The sequence below is a fragment of the Dromaius novaehollandiae genome, chromosome 3, assembly GCF_036370855.1.
Source record: "Dromaius novaehollandiae isolate bDroNov1 chromosome 3, bDroNov1.hap1, whole genome shotgun sequence".
NCBI classification, from domain to species: Eukaryota; Metazoa; Chordata; class Aves; order Casuariiformes; family Dromaiidae; genus Dromaius; species Dromaius novaehollandiae.
In genome coordinates this window covers 70,452,479-70,473,324 of record NC_088100.1, presented here as the reverse complement: position 1 = coordinate 70,473,324, position 20,846 = coordinate 70,452,479, and the positions used below count along the sequence as shown (strand labels likewise).

Here is a 20,846-nt window from a genome sequence, read left to right as displayed (position 1 = left end):
TTTTGATTTTTGAAGATGCAAGTGGTGTCACTATTCCCTTTGACCCAGGTTTCTGACTTAATCCATAAAACTATTTAAATGGATGTGATTTCTCCATGCTCAGTCTAATCTACGTTACCAAAAAAAAAGCCACCCTGCTCAAACCCCACAATACCAGGATATTAACAGTAAAAAAATAATTACTAAAGCAGCTGAAGGGGCTCCCTACATTTTAAGGCAATAATTGCTCAAATATGGATTAAATAGACCTAGGTGGTATAAGTATATAATGGTATTGCATATCACTGTGGAGGCACTCCAAGGATCGCAAAGATCTTTAAAGCTTCAAAATAGAGTACAATTGTCAAATAAATGTTCTTGAGCTATAGCATGCTTAAAAAATAAAATCTTTAAGTTTCATAAATTAGACTGATAGCTCTATGGCCATTCACATGTTCCAATATGCAAGGGAAAAAACGACCCTGGCTATTCATGCGCAATGATGGGCTTTATTTCCACTCAATAAAGAGATCTTGCAGTCATGATGGATATGAAAATATCATCTCAGATATGGTTAAAATGCAAGCAGAATGCTAGAAATTGGTAAAAAATCAAAAGCAAACAGAAAACATTGGTATGCCCATGGTGCACCCCTGTCTTGACTACTGCAACAGTTCTGGTCACACACCTCAGACTGGAGGTGGTAGAATAGGAAAGATAAATAGATCAATATAAGGTAGGTAGATAGACAGAAGAGTGGTGAGGACAAACCAGGGTCTGGATCAGTTTCTGTATAACAGAGATTAAATAGACAAAACTACAGAAGAAAGCACAGCTGAAGGGGCATATGAGAGAGCTTTATAAAACACGTGGTCATCCTCGGAGCAGTTATTTGCTATTTCTCACAATCATAAGAACAAGAAAGCATCAAATGAAATTATCAGATAGTAGTTTAAAACAAATAAAAGGGAGTAATATTTCACAAAGTGCACAATTAAGTTGTAGAGTTTTTTGCAATGGGAAACTAGATGCCAAAAGTTTAGATGAGTTCAGGAAGTTATTTCAAAACATGGTCAGGCATATTAATGAGAGAAAATTCCATCAAGGGCTATAAAACGCACAGATATAACCTCTGAGTCAGAAAATCCCTAAGCTGCAGATTGCCAGAAGTTGTGAGAAGTATTGCTCGGGGAAGGACTAGGATGTGGATGCCCACTTGTTTTGTCCTTTCCTTGTTGCATCTGCTACGGGTCAGTTCCAGAGCTAGGATACAGAACTAAATGGACCTTTGGTCTGTAACAGGATAGCTGCTCTCACTTTATGCCCTTGTCACAAAGCAGAAGACAGCAGCAGCAAAAAAACCCCTCCCTTCTCTTTCCATTTAAGACACTCACTCCTTTTCTGTCTAGAATGAACACATTGCAAAGTGTCTTTGTGGAATCATGGCCACTCACTCATCTCTCTTCCAAATATCTGCTGCCTCCAGGTGAAACTGGAAGCAACAGATCCGGCAGGTCCACCCTGGTACTACCTCTGCCTCCAGGATGTGGTAAGGCAGAATCATGCAAAAGCTGTTCCATTTGGTGTTTGGTGTGTACATGCTGGTGTGTATTTCTAGAAATATTGGGGGCAAATAGGGTCTAATTTTAGATTGGGGCCAAATGGCTGATTCAAGTGAAAGTAACACAGATGTATGCAAAAGTGGTCACTCCAAAAAGACCGAACTGTATGTAAGAGGACGTAGAGGCTCTGAACACCACTACATGTCAATTACTTTATGTTTCAACACTAACCGTGTTCATTAAAATAAGAAGTAAAGACTTGCTGCCTCTCAAGATGATGAGAATTTAAAGCTATTTCTGAAACCAGTTTAAATTCTTTAACTTTCCAAGCCAACTGCTTGTTTAGGAAGAGACAAGCAGCCACAGTTCTCCAGCCTATTTTCCACTAAAATTATGTTTTACCAGTTAAAAGGTGGTGTAGAATTTAATGCTTATGATCTGAGATTTGCAACAACTAAGTAACAAAACAGGCGACCATATATCCACATTTATGAGCATTTCCCTCTCTCTCTCCTGAATGCAGGGAACAGCAAAATAAAAAAAGAAAAGCAGGAAAAATATTTTGAATGCAAAATATAAAATGTTCAATATCAAGTCTCCATCGACATGTATTGGTTTTATGAGTAAAATTTTCTCATTTAGTTATGGTCTAAGTAAGGTAAAGATAGCTTGAATTTACTATTCTTTCCTCTTTCCCCCTAACAACATGCCCAATTAAATCATGGAATGTTTAGTAAAGTTTTTGTTTGAAGTGTTAAAATATGCCTCTCGGGAGAAATCCTCTCCCAGAAGTTTGCACTTTCCCAGTAGCTGGCCCTTTCCGTTCTCATTGTTTACCTGCATTGGATAGGGAACCAAACAGACTACCCAACATACCATGAGCAGCTGCAGCAACAGCACCAACAAAAGCAACATGTGTTGTTGGGCCTTTGGTTTCCAGGTGCTTGAGACACAGCTGATGTTCCTTCGTTTTGTGACTGCTGCCTCTTTCTCATTTCAGCTACTTCAGTGCCCAAGCGGCTGTAAGAACACAGACATAGGAGATGTACAGAATTACTACAGACAGTCATAAAGTACATTCACATTTCTACAGCAGTCTCTAATTCTACTAATTCTCCCAGCTTGTGGTAACAAAACCACATGACCAGCGACCGTGCTGGCTAAATAATAGTTCTATTGTGATCAAAACAGTTTCTGGAAGACCGCATTTTAGTGACAAGCTTATGCCACAGTGCCTTAGAATCACAGCTGTTCTTATCACCGTGACGGGACTAAAAGAACTGTTTATTACCCTTCTGAACACCAAGCTACACAGCTTGTGTAGCGCTTGGTAGAGGCTGAGTTGTTAATTACCATATGACTATCACAGCTTTTTCCATTGCACTAAAAATATAGCAAGTGGTTATTCACTTTAAATATGAGCTGGAAAGTGATCTTTTTACTTTAAGCAAGTAGTGACTTCACTGGTCAATGTTGGACCAACGAAACTGAATTAAGTGATATAAAAGTCAGGGCCAATAATTGCTGTAGGCTAATAATGAGCCAATATTATCATAAATGTCATAACTGGGAGTTTTATTACTTGAGAGTTATTTTCTGTGAATTCAAGGAATAATAAATATGTAATTCCAAAATATTTTTCCAACTTTGGGACTATTTTCTGGCCACAGAAGATTTTCTTTTACTCATTGCCAGTCTTTCCTAGGTTTTATTAGGCCAAGAATTTTTTTTTTCCAAGAACTTTCAATATGCAGCTGAAAGTAATGTTCTATGTGTTACTTGAAGTTTTCAAAAGAAATTAAAACATTCATTGCTAAGTTATTTAGGAAGGTTTAGAAGTCAGGATTCTTCTAATGGTGCACATCTCCTTTGTACAAAAACTTTCAGTTTCCCAGAGTAACGATTATTACAAGCATATGTAAATTAGAATAAATTTAGTACTTTTGCCTTTGAAAAATGTCTAAACAGCTTACTATGGAGAGCAGCCCAGTTTTAAACATAAGTGGGTAGAAAAGGGCCTAGTGTGAGCAGCACACACTCTGCTCTGCACCCTCCTGGGCATCATGCTGCAGCCAGGAGTGCTGGGGAAAGGCAGGCTCTGGTTCATTTGCAACCCAGATACTAAATGCACAGATGCCTGAGAGATGGATGTACTCAGCTGATATGCATTCCAGCTGCAGCTGTGAAAGTTTGGATTTACATGATCTTTAAAACTCCTGAAGTTCTTTTCCTGTAACAGTATCTTCATACGTAGTTTATGCACAATCACATATAACAAGAATATTAAGCTTCAGCACTGCAACTCATGCTGCCAACTTCAGGGTCAGTGGACATTTCAGCTTCTTGTGTAGCTACCTGATTTTTCTGGCTTCTTCAGTCTATGCAGTCTCTGAATAGAATCAATTAATTTCTGAAGTGTTTGATCAAGTTAAACAATGAACAACCATTTTATGCAGGTTTTAAGTGGCATGATCTGGATTTAAGTGGAATCAAACCCCCACCGCTTCTACCACTCAGCTAGGCTTTCAGAAGTTAACTACCCGTGATGAGGGTACCTGCTAATGTTGTTGATATTACTTTTTATGGTTTATACTTGATGAACTCTTGAAGATTAAAATGACTTTTTTTTAAGTTAAAAAATCTTCATTTTTCTATGAACTGTAAACACATGTTGTTAACACTGGATACTTTGACATAATTGAAAGAATGCTCTTATTTTTGCAAGAGATAGGAAGGAAAGGAAAAACACTGCGGCACAATATGTAGCTCAAACAGTGACAGTGTGGAGTCACTTTCTCCAGATTACAGTCCTGAACTTTGCTGACTTTGCTTGATGTAGTTCAATTATTTCATAGATAGCTGTGTCATGCTGTGAATGGTACTTGCTTCATCAGGTGCAATGACTGTGGGTAAAGGAATTGAAGCCAGCTATTGTCACAGGGAAGGTTTGCTGCTTGTAAGAGATTCTAGAAACATTTGTACATAACCACAAAATGTAATAGTCTCAGAAACAAGTGAGGTAACTCATATTTGGGTTTTTGTAGAACCAGAATCATAGTCTTTTAAGAAACACTGAGCTGTTATACTGTCAATTGAATTTTACAGAATGAAAACAACCTATATGTTCCACTTGTGTACCTAAAACCATGCATTTCTTACACTATTTAGCTACATCTATAAAATGTACTGTTACCATTATTAAAAAATGGCTAGAATCTGTTATACTGTAAATACGAGGTGGAAGGATAATAGTCATACGTACAGATATAATGAAGACCTTTAGTGACTTTGTTGTAGTTTCACAAGAGCTTTAAGCCAGTATAGGCTGTCACCGCACGTGAAAGAAATGATTCTCTCACACTTTTCTCCCTCCACAGTCCACAGTCACTCATTCCCTCACCTGCACTGCCCTGTCTCTGCTCTGCTGTCAGCAGCATTTGTGCAGGTACTTGGTGAACTGGAGAAGAGAACTGACATCATTTAAAACTAATCCAGAGGATTAAAAAAAGAAATTGATTTTAACTGTCTTCAAGTCCCAGTCTGGTTGGCCCTGGAACACTTGGGCCAGAGCAAAGGAGGGAACAGAACAATAGCACAAATACACAGGCAGGAGAGGGGAGAGCGGGGATAACTTTTTTCAGTCCCTACTTAGACTGGCATGAAGTGATGATGAAGGTGATGGGAGTTGCTCAGCTGTGTAAAGGTAAAATCTACTGCTGCAATTCTCAACACAGGGCATATCCTGCAACAAAGTCAGAGGCGTGATTTCGCAGGAGTGGTCCATGCCATCAGCCCTGCCCAACAACTTTCACCACTCCAAATTCCCTCGCCATTCACCTTTTGTCATAGACAGCAATGGCCAACCATTTCAGAGGTTTGCAAGTCTGGCAGTATAGTATATACATCAAAAGGAGTTGTGGGGAATGTGGGTCTACATTGTAGAGCATTTCAGGAGGCATGGTTTCCTCCAAGGCTGCTAGATCCCTCAGGCTAGCCAGTCTTTAGAGTGGCACTACAGTACTCCCTTCCCTGTGCTCTGGCTCTGCTCTGGAGTATATAGAGGGATTTGGCCCATCCCTTTCCTGACAATGCATTCTTTGGAGGAGGAAGAAGAGAGTAGTCCCTAATTGCAGGTGTAGTTATACTTATCTAGGGTATATTTGATGGAGAGAAAAAAAATCCTGTATACTTATTTCCAGGGATAGTTTGCATCCTAGTCCTAATGTAATGTTTGGCTAATTGAGGTGAAAATATATTTATGTTTAATACAGTGCTAGAACAGTGCTATAGGGGCTTACATTTTGAATTGAATTGATTGTATGGATAGGCACATGCTGTGTAGTGGAACTATACTTATCTTCCCAATATAGTGAGCAAAGATCTTATTGGCACAGTGGGACGGAGTTCTATATAATCCATTGTGGGTCCATATTCTGTCCTTTTCCACAACTGAAGCTGTCTGAACCCAGCTGTATCTGACAATGCAAACTGTTACCTAGTTTGGCATGGCTGGCAACCTACTCAAAAAAGTGCAAGACTGAAAATCCAAGAAATGACATTGTGTTTTCAGTAAATACGTGAACTGTGTTCTCTCATCTGGCTTAACCATTGGCTGAAGTCAAAGTTATCGGCCTGTTTCTTTTGCTGGCATTAAATTCTATTGGGGAGCTTCTAAGCTGAAGTCTACAAGAAATACAAAAAATATGTCTTGTGGTGCAAAACAAAAATATGTTTACTGAGGATGAAGTAGGGTGGGTGGTAACTTTAGTTCCATGCTTACTTTGGTTGGATTTCATGTTTCATGTTGCATTTGCAGATATCAGACATCCTCCATGCAAAACTCTCATTGATTCCATGAGATTATTTAGGGTGCAGGAGCAGAATTATATTAACTCTTGGCTGCATTTAGGACCTGAACTGTAGACAGAGGATTTGTATTTGGTGTCTTGGTCGAAGGTATGACAAAAAAATTTAGAATCTTTGATTCTGCAAGTCAGTCTGATGAGATAAATTATTTTGTTGGAACTAAGTGTAAAAGTTTGTACACAGCTATGAAGGAGTGCAATATTGTGAACTGACATTGAGCAAACCTTCTAGGATGGTGGTACAAACTGCACATACTATTGCCAAGATCTGAGTTTGCCCTTTAGCATTTTGCACGTTTTCATTCTTCCTGAGACCCTTTAGCTTGGCAATAATACTGGGGGGGTGAAGGAGTGGGTCTTTGTCCAACAGAAGTAATATCCTCGGTATTCCAGATGATGCCTCAGACAATCACACCACAGGTTTAAGGTCCTTCTGCCAGTTTTGCATCTGGTTCTTCCCCTTCATTTGGTGGCATGGTTTACTAACAATGTTATGATTTCCATTTGTGCTGGTAGGAAATAAGAATAATATTCTATTTTGCTTGACTGACTCATTCTCTTGGGGGTGGTTAGGTATTACGGCCTTGTGAGCAATCCTGTAATCATGAAAGGATTTCATCTTGCAGAACATCTGCTGTCTCACTCTGCAGCTAAGGAAAGGAAACCCAGGGTAGATACAGCAACTGTTTATTATACTCGTTAAGAGACAAGTAGTTCATATAAGCTGCAAAGCAAGAAAGTCTGTACTGCTCTATGTGCGTCTTCAATCTTTTAATACTATAGGAATATGAAAACTGAAAACCTCTTAGAAATTTGGAATAAGGCTTACTGTCAATTGTGGAACTGATAGCATAAAGGATTCTATTTCTATGTTTAGACAGTGTAATTACCACTTATTCCACTGGGTACTCAGGAGTAATTTTCAGAGAAATCCCCTTGTGCACAGAGGATTATCTTGGGAAGAGAGCACAGAAAAGAATGACTGATGGAAGAAACGTTTGGTTTATACACTTACATTTGGACAGCCCTACTGAATACTGACTACAGCCATTTCAAACTCCACACAGTGCCTCTAGAAGAAAAGAAGGTAATTTCCAAGCTGTTCCACCTCTCTGTTCCTCCACCCCTGACAGGACTTGTGCTTAGGTTTTAGAAACTTTTTTCCAGAAATTGGCTGTTGGAGATGGCGTAAAACACAGGCTACATCACTTCAGTGATCCTACTGATGCCTATCCTCTGATGAAGCAAGACCACCTTTTTTTTCCTGGCCTCACAAGCCTGACCTAACTGGCCCACAAATTATCTGGCCTTTACGTTTGGTAAAGTCCCATGCTAGTTCTGGAGCTTTCCACTCCACAAAACTCTCCTGTAACCATTTCTGTTCTCAGGATCGAGAGGGCATTCCCTGGAGCAGCTCAGGCACTGGGAGGCCAGAGAAGCATCTTGAAACTCCATTAGGGGTTGAGAATTTTTTACTGTATATTCTGGAGTTATTATCAAATGTCTGTTTTGAAAGAAAGCTATCATATAAGAGAGTGCAGATAAACACACACTTTTTTTTTCTTTTTTTTTTTTTTTTTTTTTTTTTGTACAGAAGGCAAGTGGCATTATATCTTTTGCTGCAGGTAGGATACATAATGGCTTAGCTTTCAGAGCAGAATGGGAGCAGAATCAGTTAAAGCGATCGGCCTTTTTTCAAACTTCTGCAATAGGAGAGAAAATCACCTTGCATCAGAAAGGAACAGTCAATGCCTTAAGGATATCAAGGGTGATTTACTCCACAGGCAAGAAATTTGGCCCTTAAAGTACTTTATTTGGGTGATCTAGCACATCAGCTCTTCTGCATTGTTTTGCTTCCTTTAACGTTGCCAATAAAGGACCAAAACCTTAACCGTGAAGCTAACATAAATTGAAAGCTTATATGAGTTTATACCAGCACCAGATATGGCTCTACTGATCTCTCATAACCTTACTTCGTGTTTTCTCTGTCTTAACTGGCATTCACTAGATACATGGAGTCCTAACAAGAATTTTTTTTTAAGTATAGGGATGTTGAAATCCTTCACGCCCTCAGCATTAAGGTAAGCACTATTCATTTAAAACTCCATTCAGGCTTTGTTGTTTTAAATAAAGATACAGTGAGGAAGGCTTTGTATGCTGTTTATGGATTCAAGCAGGATTCAAGCCTTCTATCATTTTAGATTTTCCACATATTTGGAAAATCTAGACATTAGTAAGAACAGAGTTATATTAATGCTTCCTTGATTTTTTTAAATGGGTTGCTATGGGATAATTAGAGTGAGCTTTACAGGGTTTTGACTGGTTGGTTGTTATTGAAATTGAGATTCTCAGCCCTTAACACCCTGTGCAGGGAGTTGCCTGAAACAGTCAAGGGCAGAAGTTAGTGACAGAGATGTCCCTGAAATCCTATTTTTTTCATAGGAGTTAGGTGCTTTATTGGATTTTTAACAAATAAGACAGCTTTTTAACACAAGACACTAAGCAGAAGCCCTCTGAGAATGCCATAATGTGTTATTTCTAACAATCTGTGATATAATATCAGTTTTAAAACCATTTTTCTTTTAAGGACAGATTTACCAGTGTACCAGAACAGTGCAATGCAGCTTGAATGCGCTTGCCGGTTAAATTGTCTCACAGCTACTTGTACTGCTCTGGCAAGGCAAAGACAGCCCTAGCACAATGTCAATCATATTTCTGATGCCTTCATTCATCTAAAGGAATGTGTTAAGGCAGTGTGTACATAGTAAATGAAGATAGACTAAGAGATTTTATCGAATGCTTGTGAACTTTTAAGATGTCCATAAACTCCTGTCAGTGCTGAGTAAGCAGTGAAATCAAGGGTGCCAAGGGCACCTTTAAAGGCCTGTTGACCACCTACAAAATCTTTATTAAAGAGTAATGACATTCATACTAGTTGTATATCCAAGAGAAACCTTGACATGCATACATTTTCTCTTATGCCACTGAGTCATGACAGCCATTCAATATTTCACAAATAAATTCCTGCAAAGTAATAGAGAAGAGTGAGTCTACCAGAAGTGTAATTAGATTAGCTACCTTTGCTCTCATAATGGCTCTGTTTACTTATTTCAACCTATCTGTAGTCTATTGCAGAACAATTAGAAACTATGGGTAACAATAGAACTTAATTATGCCTTAATTGCTTTAAATATAGTCTACATGGAAAATTTCAGTTAATTGCAGCAGTATGGAAAGTCTGAAATGTTTGCATTGTTAAGAATTTTAGTTTTGGTAGGAAATATCAATGCAAAAGGCAAATTTTTAAAAATCATTCTGGTTAATAGTAGTTATGCTAGTATTTGAATTATAACTCCAAATTTTAACAGATTTACTTAATTAAATTTTTAACAGATTTTTGAGAAGAGTGAGAAGCTCTGAATACCTGAATTAAAAGCAAAGCAGAAGCTGTTTCATAATGCATGAATACTTCATATTGATTGACCGTCCAGGCCAGTACACAATCTCTGAATTCAGCCAAAAAAAGGGCATGCATATATTACAGCTTTTAATTTTAAAAGCCTAGCTGCCTACATCAAGTTGTATGAGCCATTGCTTTTAACTGTGATGATCCTGTTCTGATTACCAAGCTGGCAGAATCATACCATGGAAGCAATTTATTTCTCTATTAAATAGCTTGAAGCACTTAAGACAGCCCACTGCCTCCATTCCATCATTCTTCTGCTATAGAAGGCAGACCTCCTATTGGTAGTAACCTTGGCAATTTTATTGTTCAAATACTTTTTGGCTCAGAGAACAGGTTATTGCACCTACTAAATTTTTCTTTTGGGGGATTGGAGACTTGAGTGTCTACAGCAAAACCTCTTGCTCTTCTGTTAGTTACTGCAACTCAACAAAGAGCTTCAGGACATGTATGTTTCTTCTGTACATATACCTTTCTCCTGTCCAGTCTTCTAATCTGCAGATGTTTGACTCCTTCTAAAGCCTTTCAGAGAAAACACTACCACTTAGCAGAAAGCATTCAGACATTAAGTGTTTTGTTAGAGTAGATCACTGCCCTGTGAATGCTCATGTAACTTGAAACTGTGCAATTTGGCTGAAAGTTGTAAAAACCTTACCTTGTGTACAGTAATATTTTTTTCTTGACTTTGCCAGACAGCCTGTGTGCTCGTAAAGGACGTCTGAGATTTCTTTTTATTATTTTATGGTGAACTGAGTATCCATAGGAAACCCTGCTTCAGCCTCCACATTATCAAGTAGATATGGATTCGTACTTCTAAATCAGACGTCTATTACTGTTCACTAACAAAACATTAAGCCTGACAGTAATGTATTATTGAAAAGTTTGAGTTGCCTGCATGTGGTTTTTAAGGAGCTGTACTAAAATTATGATTAAGAGCACTTTACGGCCTTTAGGAACATTTTATAAAAAGCAAAATGTAAAACTCAGCAGGAAACCTTTTATCTTTTTCAAGCATACTGTTTTTATTTGTATGTATTTGAGAAACATCTGAGAATCCCATTTTGTGCTACAGCTATCTGTCTATTGGTTGTGGCTAGCATGGTTGCAGCTGACTTAGACACATGATACCACTACACTAGAGATAGCTGAAAAGTTGTTTTCCTCACGGGGGGAAATTTAGATCTTGTCATATTGCTGGAAAATTAAAGAAGTATTTGTTAAATTCCCCATAAAGAGGACACTCAGATGACTCTTGAGAACAACATAGAAAGCTTTACTGCAGTTGTCAGTGTTGTAGTTTCTAAATAAGCTTTTCTGTATTCAAAGACAGTTTTCTGTGTGAGAAGTCAAATCTCATTTTGAGTTATGATCTTGTGAACTGCACAGATTCTGTGCAATTTCAGCAGAAATTTAAGAAAAATCCTAAGAATAAGGCCAGTACAAGACTTTGTAGCTAACATAAGGGAAAAAGATTTGCATGTGCAATGCAAGTATCAGAACAAGCTTTAATGTTGGTGAACTACTTTCACTGCACATAAGACCTCACTGGCAAATTTCCAGCTGTGGAAATGGCAGCAAATTTGCATAAATGACTACAGCATTTAATCAGAGAAATGCACACAACTTTCATTTAGTGTGCACATGCTGCTGCAGACTGAAAAGCAAAGGAAGGCATTAGGAAAATGATTCTGGTGTAAAAACAGATTTTCTGAAACCACCTTTCACGTGATTCTATTTTCTGAAGTCACAAAATCTACGTTCTTCACTGTAAAATGAAGGCTTGCATCCTCTACTTTTGAGGCACTTTCCTTTTTTAGATTTACATCAGAAATAGAAGTCCCAGCTCTGGACAGAAGTAACCTTCTGTTATAAAGGCCTTTTGAAGTAAGTGGAGATTTGATTATCACGCTGATTTTAAGTTCGCTGTGCTTATCACTGACTTCTGAGGTATCCTCCAACAGGATCTATGTGCACTCCAGTCCTCCTTCCCACAGCCACCCTCAAAAGTACAAAAAAGGCAAAATAAACAAAATCAAGGATTAGTATTGCAGGAAAAAAGTACTTGATTAACAGAGTAGGAAAGTGGAAAGAGAGGAGCAGAAGGTGGCATAAGGGAGAAACAGGTTTAGGAAGGTAGGATCTTTCTGGACAGCTTGGGATGGTGGGGGAAGGTTAGTGTAAGTAGCAACATTTGGATAGGCTTGATCTAGAATCAGGAGAGGGAGAGAAAGTGCTGCAACAGCTGCTTCCACTAGTAAAGGGAAGGGGAGGGATTGCCCAGATATCATGCTCTGCTTGCTTGACAGTATCTGTGAACTTCATGACGGTAGAACTCTCTACTCATCCTGAATTTGTAGCTGCTTCCTGTGACTTGCAGCCCACTGCAGCCTGGGCTTTTGGTCTCTTGCCCTTGCTGTGGGTGGCCATCTGCTCACCTGTAGAATAGGTTCATATTAATGTAACTTTTATCCCTTAGCATTCTTGTAATGACTTCAGGCATTTCTCCATGTGTTTGACTCTCACAGGCAGGTCTTTATCCGTCGCTATCAGTCTGTGCAGTGTTAGAATTTAGTACCTGACAAGGTAGAAAGGATGATTAAGATGTAGGAGGGATTCCTTACAATCCATTCTTTATCATCTGTCAATCTTTTGCTTATTTTTACTTCTGACTAGGTCTTTCTGTTGTTTTGTGACTGTCTAGGTAAAGATGATTTGTGCTCAGATTTGCTGCTATGCTGTGAGTGCAATCTATTGTAACATATGGAAAGTACTGTGTACTGAGCAAAGAACACGCTCCTAATCATGGTTTTCTAAAATTCATAGAAGAATATATAGAAGCTATTCATAGAAGAATATCTTCTAGATTGCTACTTCATTTCTGGGATGTGGACTAATAGTCATTCTTATCATTAAAAGCACACAGGCTTGTTCTTGACTTCTTCCAGGTCTGGCTGCAACTTCCTCAGTATTTCATCTTATTAATTGCTATGGTTTTGTCAGGGCTATGCAAATTATTATTTTTCACTTTAAGTAGGTATGTTAGTATTCCCTGGATGATTCACTGTCATGATTATTTTAGAGAGTTTCTTTAGGGTGAAATCTGTTCTCCTGTCCCCACTGAAATGTTTGCCATAAACAGGTATCCAAAGTCCTTCAAATTATGTGTTTTCTAATTGGGGAATCTTGAATGGTTACCAAAATTACCAAAGTTCCCATGAGTTCTCATGTCAGTCTTCTTGTCTTGTGATGCATCTGTTCTCTCTGTGCTTCTACATGATAGGTAAAAATAAATAAATAAATAAAACAAAACCTCTTGCTTTTTTTCAGTTTTTCAATATCACCTGCTTCTGTGTTTCAGGCATTATTCTTGTCAGTGATGTTGTAGTCTCTTCTCATCTCCCCTTTCTCCTCCCCAAAAAGATAGTTACAAAGCTTTGCCTTCATTTTCTCATCTTCATCTCTCATGACCAGCTCTTTACAGAAGCAGCTATTGCTTGCATGCTTGGAGAAGGTTTGTTGTCTTGAAATCCCACATTTCCACTGGTCTGACTCTTTCCAGGTGCTTGTTTGCTCTGTTTTAGATGCTGCTTTGTCTTCCTGTTAGTCACACTTCCCTTGTAGTGACTCTCACTTTACCATCTGCTGCTACCAAATTTCATGTCCTACATGCTGTGTAACATGAGAGGATTACCCGCTTACAAAATGAAAGTGGTTCCTTTATTTATTAACAGAATGGTTTATGAAGATGCCAAAGCTGCAGTGAGCGCTGTAGCCACATGCTGCATCAAGGCTTCTTCAGATTCATGTAATTCATGCACTTCCCCTCTATTTCCCAAGTGCCTCACCCTTGACTGCTGGTTTTGAGCACTAGCTGGGACTTCAGCAGTGCAGAGGGATGTGGGAGCCACTGATCACAGCTGCAAGGAGACGCACAGGAGAACGACTGAGGAGGGGCTGTAGAGGGCTCTCTTCTCCCTTTCTGCTATTCATGAGCAAACGGCCAGTTATCAGGAAAAACAGGCATGAAATAAAAAGGGGAGATGTGAATGGTAGGAAAATGGAAGAACAATAAACAAATATTGAAGACAGAAGATGTGGCTTTCACTGACTAAAAGTTGGGTTAGGCTCATTTTGAACCAAGGAATTAGAGTGAATATCTGAGAGATGACAAGCTATGTGTCTTGAAAACCTTCAATGGGAGACTTTTTGGTATTTGTCACGGAGTTGTAGAAAAATAGACACACAGCTTTCCGTTCCTAGGTACCTTGAAAGTATATGTAGGTATACCTTAACAAAGTAAATATTTCAGCAACAACATTTACTTTGGTTGAAAATATAAAAATCCTGACTAGATTTCATGAAAAAGTTGAGGCAGGCCCCAGGTCTGACACATCTCTGGGCAGTGGAAATCACTGGTTGAGGCCCTGGAGCTGTTTTCTTCTAAGATTTCCCGACTGCAGAAAAAAAGCATCACAGAATTTTTTACAATGATGACACTGTGCTTTTTGAGCTTTCATTTGCTTTCACCAGTAACAAAACAATGCAGTGGTATAGGCTGCACTCAACCTACAGCAGAATAAGAGTTTCATGGGACCATCTGCCTGCTCCTGAGTTGCTCCAGTGTATTAGCTCAGCTCACTTTCAACAGCCTCCTTTCTCTTCCACTCCCAAGGACACTGGCTTTTGCTGCCTGAGATGTCTGACAGCTCTGTGGTGAAAGTGGTAACCTGCAGAGCAATGCAGCAGGCAGATCTGTGTGTCCAAGTCTTACATTGCTGCAGCAAGACTCACTACAACTCATGTGTCAAAACCACTAGACAGCACAGGAAATAAAGAGAGGTTTGTGGGGGAAAAAATAAAAATAAAAAAACAGACTTCCAGGTAGATCCCTTTGTTGTTTCAGGAGCTTTGTAGAACTTGTTCACTGTCTTTTCAGTGAAAAGAAGCAGGTTTAGTTTCTTCTCCCTTGTCCTTGTTTTATCCCTTTCCTTGCTGGAAGGATTTCCATGTAGAGAGATGCAGCCTCCTTTGTCTACCTCCTCCTCTTGAGCATCTGCCTCAGCTGCCTGAATCCTCATTAGCTTGTTGTTTGTTTTCTTGTCTGAAAAACTGGGTTTCTCTGGAGCTCCTCACAGTTCACTTCCACAAATTAATGTGGCTGCTGGTACTTTATAACATTAGTTGTTAGTGTATGTTCATATCACAATCTCTCTTCCCTTGAGCACAGAGGTAGGATGCAAAGATACAACAAAAGTCAGCTATAAGCATCTAACAGATCCTAACAATCAACTGATATCTGTAAGTTCATAGAGATTCCCAAAATACCATATTAAGGCGGAGGGTTTGAGACATTTTCAAACTAGTATGAGGAGTCTCTAAAGCTAGTTAGCATATTGTATGATGGGAGCAGTACATGGAGATACAGTGAATGAAAACAAAAACAATTATGATTTCTTCTCCCCACCTCTTCTCCTCTCACAGTCAATTTTTAATCTGTCAGTTTAAAAAAAATACAGGTTTCTAACTATCAGTAAATACATTTTCATAGCAAGCTGATCGTGTATTCTTTCATATTCACTAACAGAAAAGAATAAAATATGCCTTCCTGCAAAAGCTGACAGCTATTGCACTATGGAATATTTTCATTTTCTTTCTGAATGAAAAAAAAACCCCAATATAGCAGTTTAGCAGTTTTTCTTCCTTTGTTTCCCCTATCAAGGATGTGACTTTATTCTTTGAATGTTTATATAAATGCTTAATACAAACCTGGGTAGAAAGAATCCAACCTTTTTTCCTTCTAGGAAAGGATATTTGAATTTGGAAGATATGGAATAAGGGCAAGTAGTATTCCAGAGGTTAATTTATTCCCCCTTTCCCATGTATAATGCTATACTTGCAGCAGTATGTGCTTAGGGAAGGCTGTGGTGCTACTACATTTGTTTCAAAGCTTAAGAAGGGAAAAAGAGTTGCAAATCATTTGCTACCCAGAAAGAGCAAAGTATGTTCAAAGGCAGAGAAATCTTCAGGAAGCCACTTATAAGGAAATTACAAAAAAAAGTTACATAAAAAGTCTATTTTTAACACCTCTGTTTTCTAAAGTTTAAAGGATGGAACTTGAAACTACTCTGCAGTGATATAAATTTAATGACTTATCATAATCCACATCTATTTATTGTACCAGTGTTAAAGAATCTAATGCTCAAAGACAAAGGACTAGAAACATGCTAGGAAAACTTGAAACCTTTGAAATATCTAGATACATGCAAATTTTAGTGTGAAAGTGTCTCATCTAGTCAGATCTGTATGTTTACCAGCTCTCTAATCTTATCCTGAGCATTAGCACGAATTTACAATCATGAGCTATATTACTGTACAGCAAGATATTAAAGTAATTGTTCCACCTGAGTATGCAATGGTATAAGGTGGACCGATTTAACTTTGATAAATAGAGCCCTAAAGATCAGTAAATGAGACTTCTTGGCATGTTGTCTTCACAGATTACTGAATGAAGCTTGACGTGAATGTCTGGTATATCACCCCTCTTCCTATAAAAACTTCACTGTGCAGTGCAGCCTGTTTAATGTCCCTATTTACTGCTACACACAATATTGGTTTCATAAGGGCAGTTCATCAGTATCCTTTTGTCCAGTAATTCACAACATTAAAAAAAGTCAAAGAGCTTTGTATAAAGAGGTATATTTCCTTCCGACAGTGAAATATGATTAGGTAGCTTTCTTGCTGAATTTTAGAAAAATATGTTTATAATGATAAGAGCACAAGGTAGTGTTTTAATAATCTAAAAGACCTGTACAAGAGCTTTGGGCAGCCTGTCGAGTATGTGTTAAACAATAGCATTAAGTAGGTTAAAAAGAGCTATGGACACAGCAGAGCTGGCCCAGCCAACTATCCGCAGGTTCACTTTTTCCCCAACCTCCTGTCTCCCAGCCATTAAGCAGTGTAGCAACTTGTGCATTCACTTTTGTCCAAATTCTCTTCAGGAGGACCTTGCTGTGGTACCTGTAAGAGGACAAGAAATGAAGGAAGCTTGAGAGCTACTCTGCATGTACAAGGGCCAAATTTTACTGAGGCACTCCCACAGATTTTCTCTGAGTAGATACCATATGCTGGATTTACACAAGTGAAACAACTATGTGACCACCTGAACTAAAAAATCCTGGTATCCTAAGGGTTATTGTCTTGTGACTTGTGATATCTGAGAATCTCCTCAGTGAGCCATCATGGCAACTTTTCTAGCATCTGGGGGATTTATAGGAATTCTGTGTTGGCCAGTAAAAGCTAAGCTTATAGGCCAATCTTCTCTCCAGAAGAGCATTGATAGGACCCCTCACCTTCACTTGGCTGCTGTGTGCTTTTTTTTAAATGAACTTGCAGTAATTTTCTGTCTTTGAGATGGTCTTTAAAACCTGTCATTTAGTTAAAATCAGCTGACATACACAAAGTTAGTAGAGAAGGACAGACAGACAGGCAGACACAGCGTGGTCTCACAAGCATCATTTGCTTAGGAATCCAAAACAAAAAGTCAGAAACTAGATGAACATGAAGAGCTTTAAGCAGCGTAACTTAGAATAGTCCACAACTGTAGCTTAGAACAGCCTTATACTGAATGATAAATTCCTGTTCTCCAGCCATAGCTAGGATCTATGCAAATGTTTCTTGCAGTTATTTTCAGTCATTGAGTCAAAGATGCAAAGTCACTGTGAGTTGCTTTTGGTGTTGGAGAAGCGTGTGAAAGGAGAACCATGCTTATTGTCTAGCTCGGCTATATGGAGTAAAGCAGGGCCAGACCGCACCATGGTTTAATTTTATGTATCCAGCAGTATTTTGTCTTGATCCAGTCCCACTATTTATGCAGCTTCATCTCATGCTTGATGGAAAGGAAAAAAGTTCTACAGTAAAACTGGAAAATGTGATTAAAGCCACAAAGCTTGGCAGCCGACTAAGGAGGAAGTTTAGTATTAGAAACTACTTTAGTCTCATTTTGAAAAAGGCAATGACTGTTAGAAAGAGGGTGTCTTTAGACTTTTTGCTTTTAGTTTCATAATAAGTAAAAAATCCTTTCAAAAAGGAGGTGAAAGGTCTTATGCAACTCTCATTTCAGCTCAAAATTTCTGCGCCTGTTTTAAATGGCCTGCCTTGATTCTGTTGAGATGGGTGTAGATTTGCCTCCAGAGTACGGCATTCTATAGTACTTATATGTTATTAGAAATGACATATTGCTTTAAAATCTCTACATGAGCTATCTATAGTATCTTTCCTTCCAAAACTCTTTACAATAAAAGAATAATGAAGCAATTTCTAAGACAGAAATTAGAGCACAATGATAGTAGCAAACGAAATTTGTTATGGATCAGGACATGTCTCTTTAGAAAAATACAGCATGTTCTGTATGATAGGTCTTTCAAAAGCATTCAGTGGTTGTATTATGCTTCGACCACTGAACCAAGTCATAAAAACTTCTCCCATTTGAAGCAAAGTGAAGATAAAGCTCTCACTTTGAAGAAGGTGAACAACTCTGAAACTTTCTTACCTTTAAAACCTGCTTGGGGAGAAGGGATTTTGGGGACACATATTTAAAAAATGCATAAACACAGAAAACTGCATGGAATTAATTTTATTTACTGGAAACCTATCCGTGTTTTAAATATTAGACTTAAGGTTGCTTAATATGGATGGTTTTTAAGGTTACATAATGTGGATCAGTGATTTCTCTGACATTGTAACTCACTAAGCAAAAAACATTACACTTGCTACAGCTAAATAAGTAAGACTATTCTTTGAGGCAAATGATGAATATTTAACACATCTGTGCAGCCTCAGAGAGCTACTGTGCACCTCTCCTTGTTGATACCTGAATGCTGTGCTACCAAGTGCAGTGCTAAATAAGAACGGAGGCTTCACAGAAGGACATTAAACACAATATTTCTCTATAAAAGAGGCCACTGCTTTGTTTCTCTAGAGCTCTAGAGCTAAAGGACGCTTTCATGTTATGTTTTATATTTGACTCATGCCTTTTGCAGAGTTCTGGCATATTCAGTGAATGCAAAACTGAAAAAGCAAAACTCAGCATTTATTCCCAGGAAATCTGACACAAGTCAGCATGCCTAATGCCAGTCTGCCATTCTTTGCTTGTTCTAATAAACATCTCTTGAAGTGGCTTCATTCCACAATATAGACAACAACAATGAAAAAGCCCACTAGAGTTATGCAGTTACGTTAGGATACAACTAGCTGGAATAACTGCCATATGCTGCAGAGAAGAGCTCACATATGTGGAAACAGATGCAGGCCAGTGTGGAAGGAAGATGCAGCACCCTCAGAGGACGTGGGGTAGAGATCTCTCGACTACCATTCCACTTGACGCCACCTGAAGTCTCTTTTAAAGGGAGGACAGCTTAGGCATAAGAAGAAAAGATATGACAGATATTAGACCTATCAGGAATACTTTTCCCCACAGAACACTGTGGGGGCACAAGCAATATCTTTTCCGTTTATTTTTTAGCTGTCCTTTAGTGGGGAGAAGATCGCTTTGGAAGCCCTATTTCCTGTTTGCCTTTTACTATCTGTTACTTTTCTTCTGCACTTCTAGCGCTATACTGATTTGTGCATCAGTATTCAACATATAACTGAATATTCCGTATATGTGCAGTTACTAATCCAATCATCTTTTGTTCCAGTGCTGTCCAGGATGGTTAGGAAGGATTCTTCTGGGCAATTAGTACTTTTGTCGGCTTATGTCCATCAGACTCTCCTGAAGTTTGTTGACTCTTCCAAAGGGTATATACCAAAGCATCTCCTTCATTTTTTCCATGTTGGGCAGCCATACTTGTGTTTTTTGCAGGGTGCTGAATATGGTGGATTTTGAGTTCTGAATGCTGTTCTACTTCAAGTCTATTTTTAAACTATATTTTATATTTTTCTTTGTTGTCCACAGTGTCATGTCCTGTTCACCATTCAAAACTTAGGGACACTTCCTTCGCTCATCAAACTTTCATCCTATTGTTAAAAGTTAATTCTGAACCCTCTGTAGGCCAAGCACTTTGTCCCAGATTGCAGTGCTAGTCTGGTTTTGTATCAGGAACTCACGTTCCCAAAACTACCTTTGAAAGTTAGACCAGTCATTAACTCCATTTTTAATTGCTTGTAATATCTCGTTTAAGAACATACTGCTTCTGGGATTCATTTTTGTGTATGTCTCAGACTTTGAATGCAGTTTTGTAGTTAGCCTTCTTTGCCCAAGTTAGCAAAAATAATAACAAAACCTCTAGATTTTTTCAGTACCATCTACTTTCAGAAACAAGAATGCTTCTGCCTGTCTTCTTTTTCAGAGAGCACCAATTCCTGATGAAATGAGAGAAGGTCTGAAACTTCTCCATTAGCCTTCCACATTTCCAGAGTTTCAGCTCTCAGCAGAGGATGATCCACTTTCTTCCACTACAGCTATGGTAACAGTTTCCATCACTACTCTGGCTGCCCTGGAACCAGAGTCTGGTTGAGGTCGGCTTCCTCCCTGCAGTCTGCCTCACTAGCACTTCGTTGCACAGCCTCTGCTGAGCTTCTTGAATGGTCCCAGCTCCAGCCTCCATAAAGATGTAGTTCAGCAGGAGGAACTGCAGGAATAGGCTCCTCCAGTATGGTCTAATAACTGAGATAACTCCATAAACAATTCTTACTGCAGTAGGAACATGGCAACATGAGGGAGATTTGTTTTTTTTAGTTGTATGTAAATACATCTGCCATCCTTCCCTATCATGTAAAGACAGTGTTTTTAATGAGACACAAACAGGAAGTGGTTAAAGGAATGTTTCCAGGCAATTTATTCAAGTTAATTAATCATTACAGATAATCTGAATGTAGTTAATGAAAGTGATGAGAGCTCAGAAATTGAGTACTCCACTGATACCATGTACACCAATATAAAAACTAATTCAGCTGAAAAAAAATGACTTATGAAAAATT

The 20,846-nt window shown here is 38.6% G+C and overlaps 1 protein-coding gene across 3 annotated transcripts in view; it reads right to left on the bottom strand.

Annotated features, from left to right (window-relative positions):
- The window catches only part of RGS17 (regulator of G protein signaling 17), a 73,755-nt gene that overhangs the window by 25,586 nt on the left and 27,323 nt on the right, over positions 1-20,846 (bottom strand). For all 3 annotated transcript variants that reach the window (XM_026122220.2, XM_064509135.1, XM_026122221.2), the window contains exon 2: positions 2,418-2,561. In XM_026122220.2, coding sequence (XP_025978005.1) covers positions 2,418-2,536 — 119 coding nt within the window. In that variant the 5' untranslated portion in view covers positions 2,537-2,561. The remainder of the gene's footprint in view (positions 1-2,417; positions 2,562-20,846) is intronic.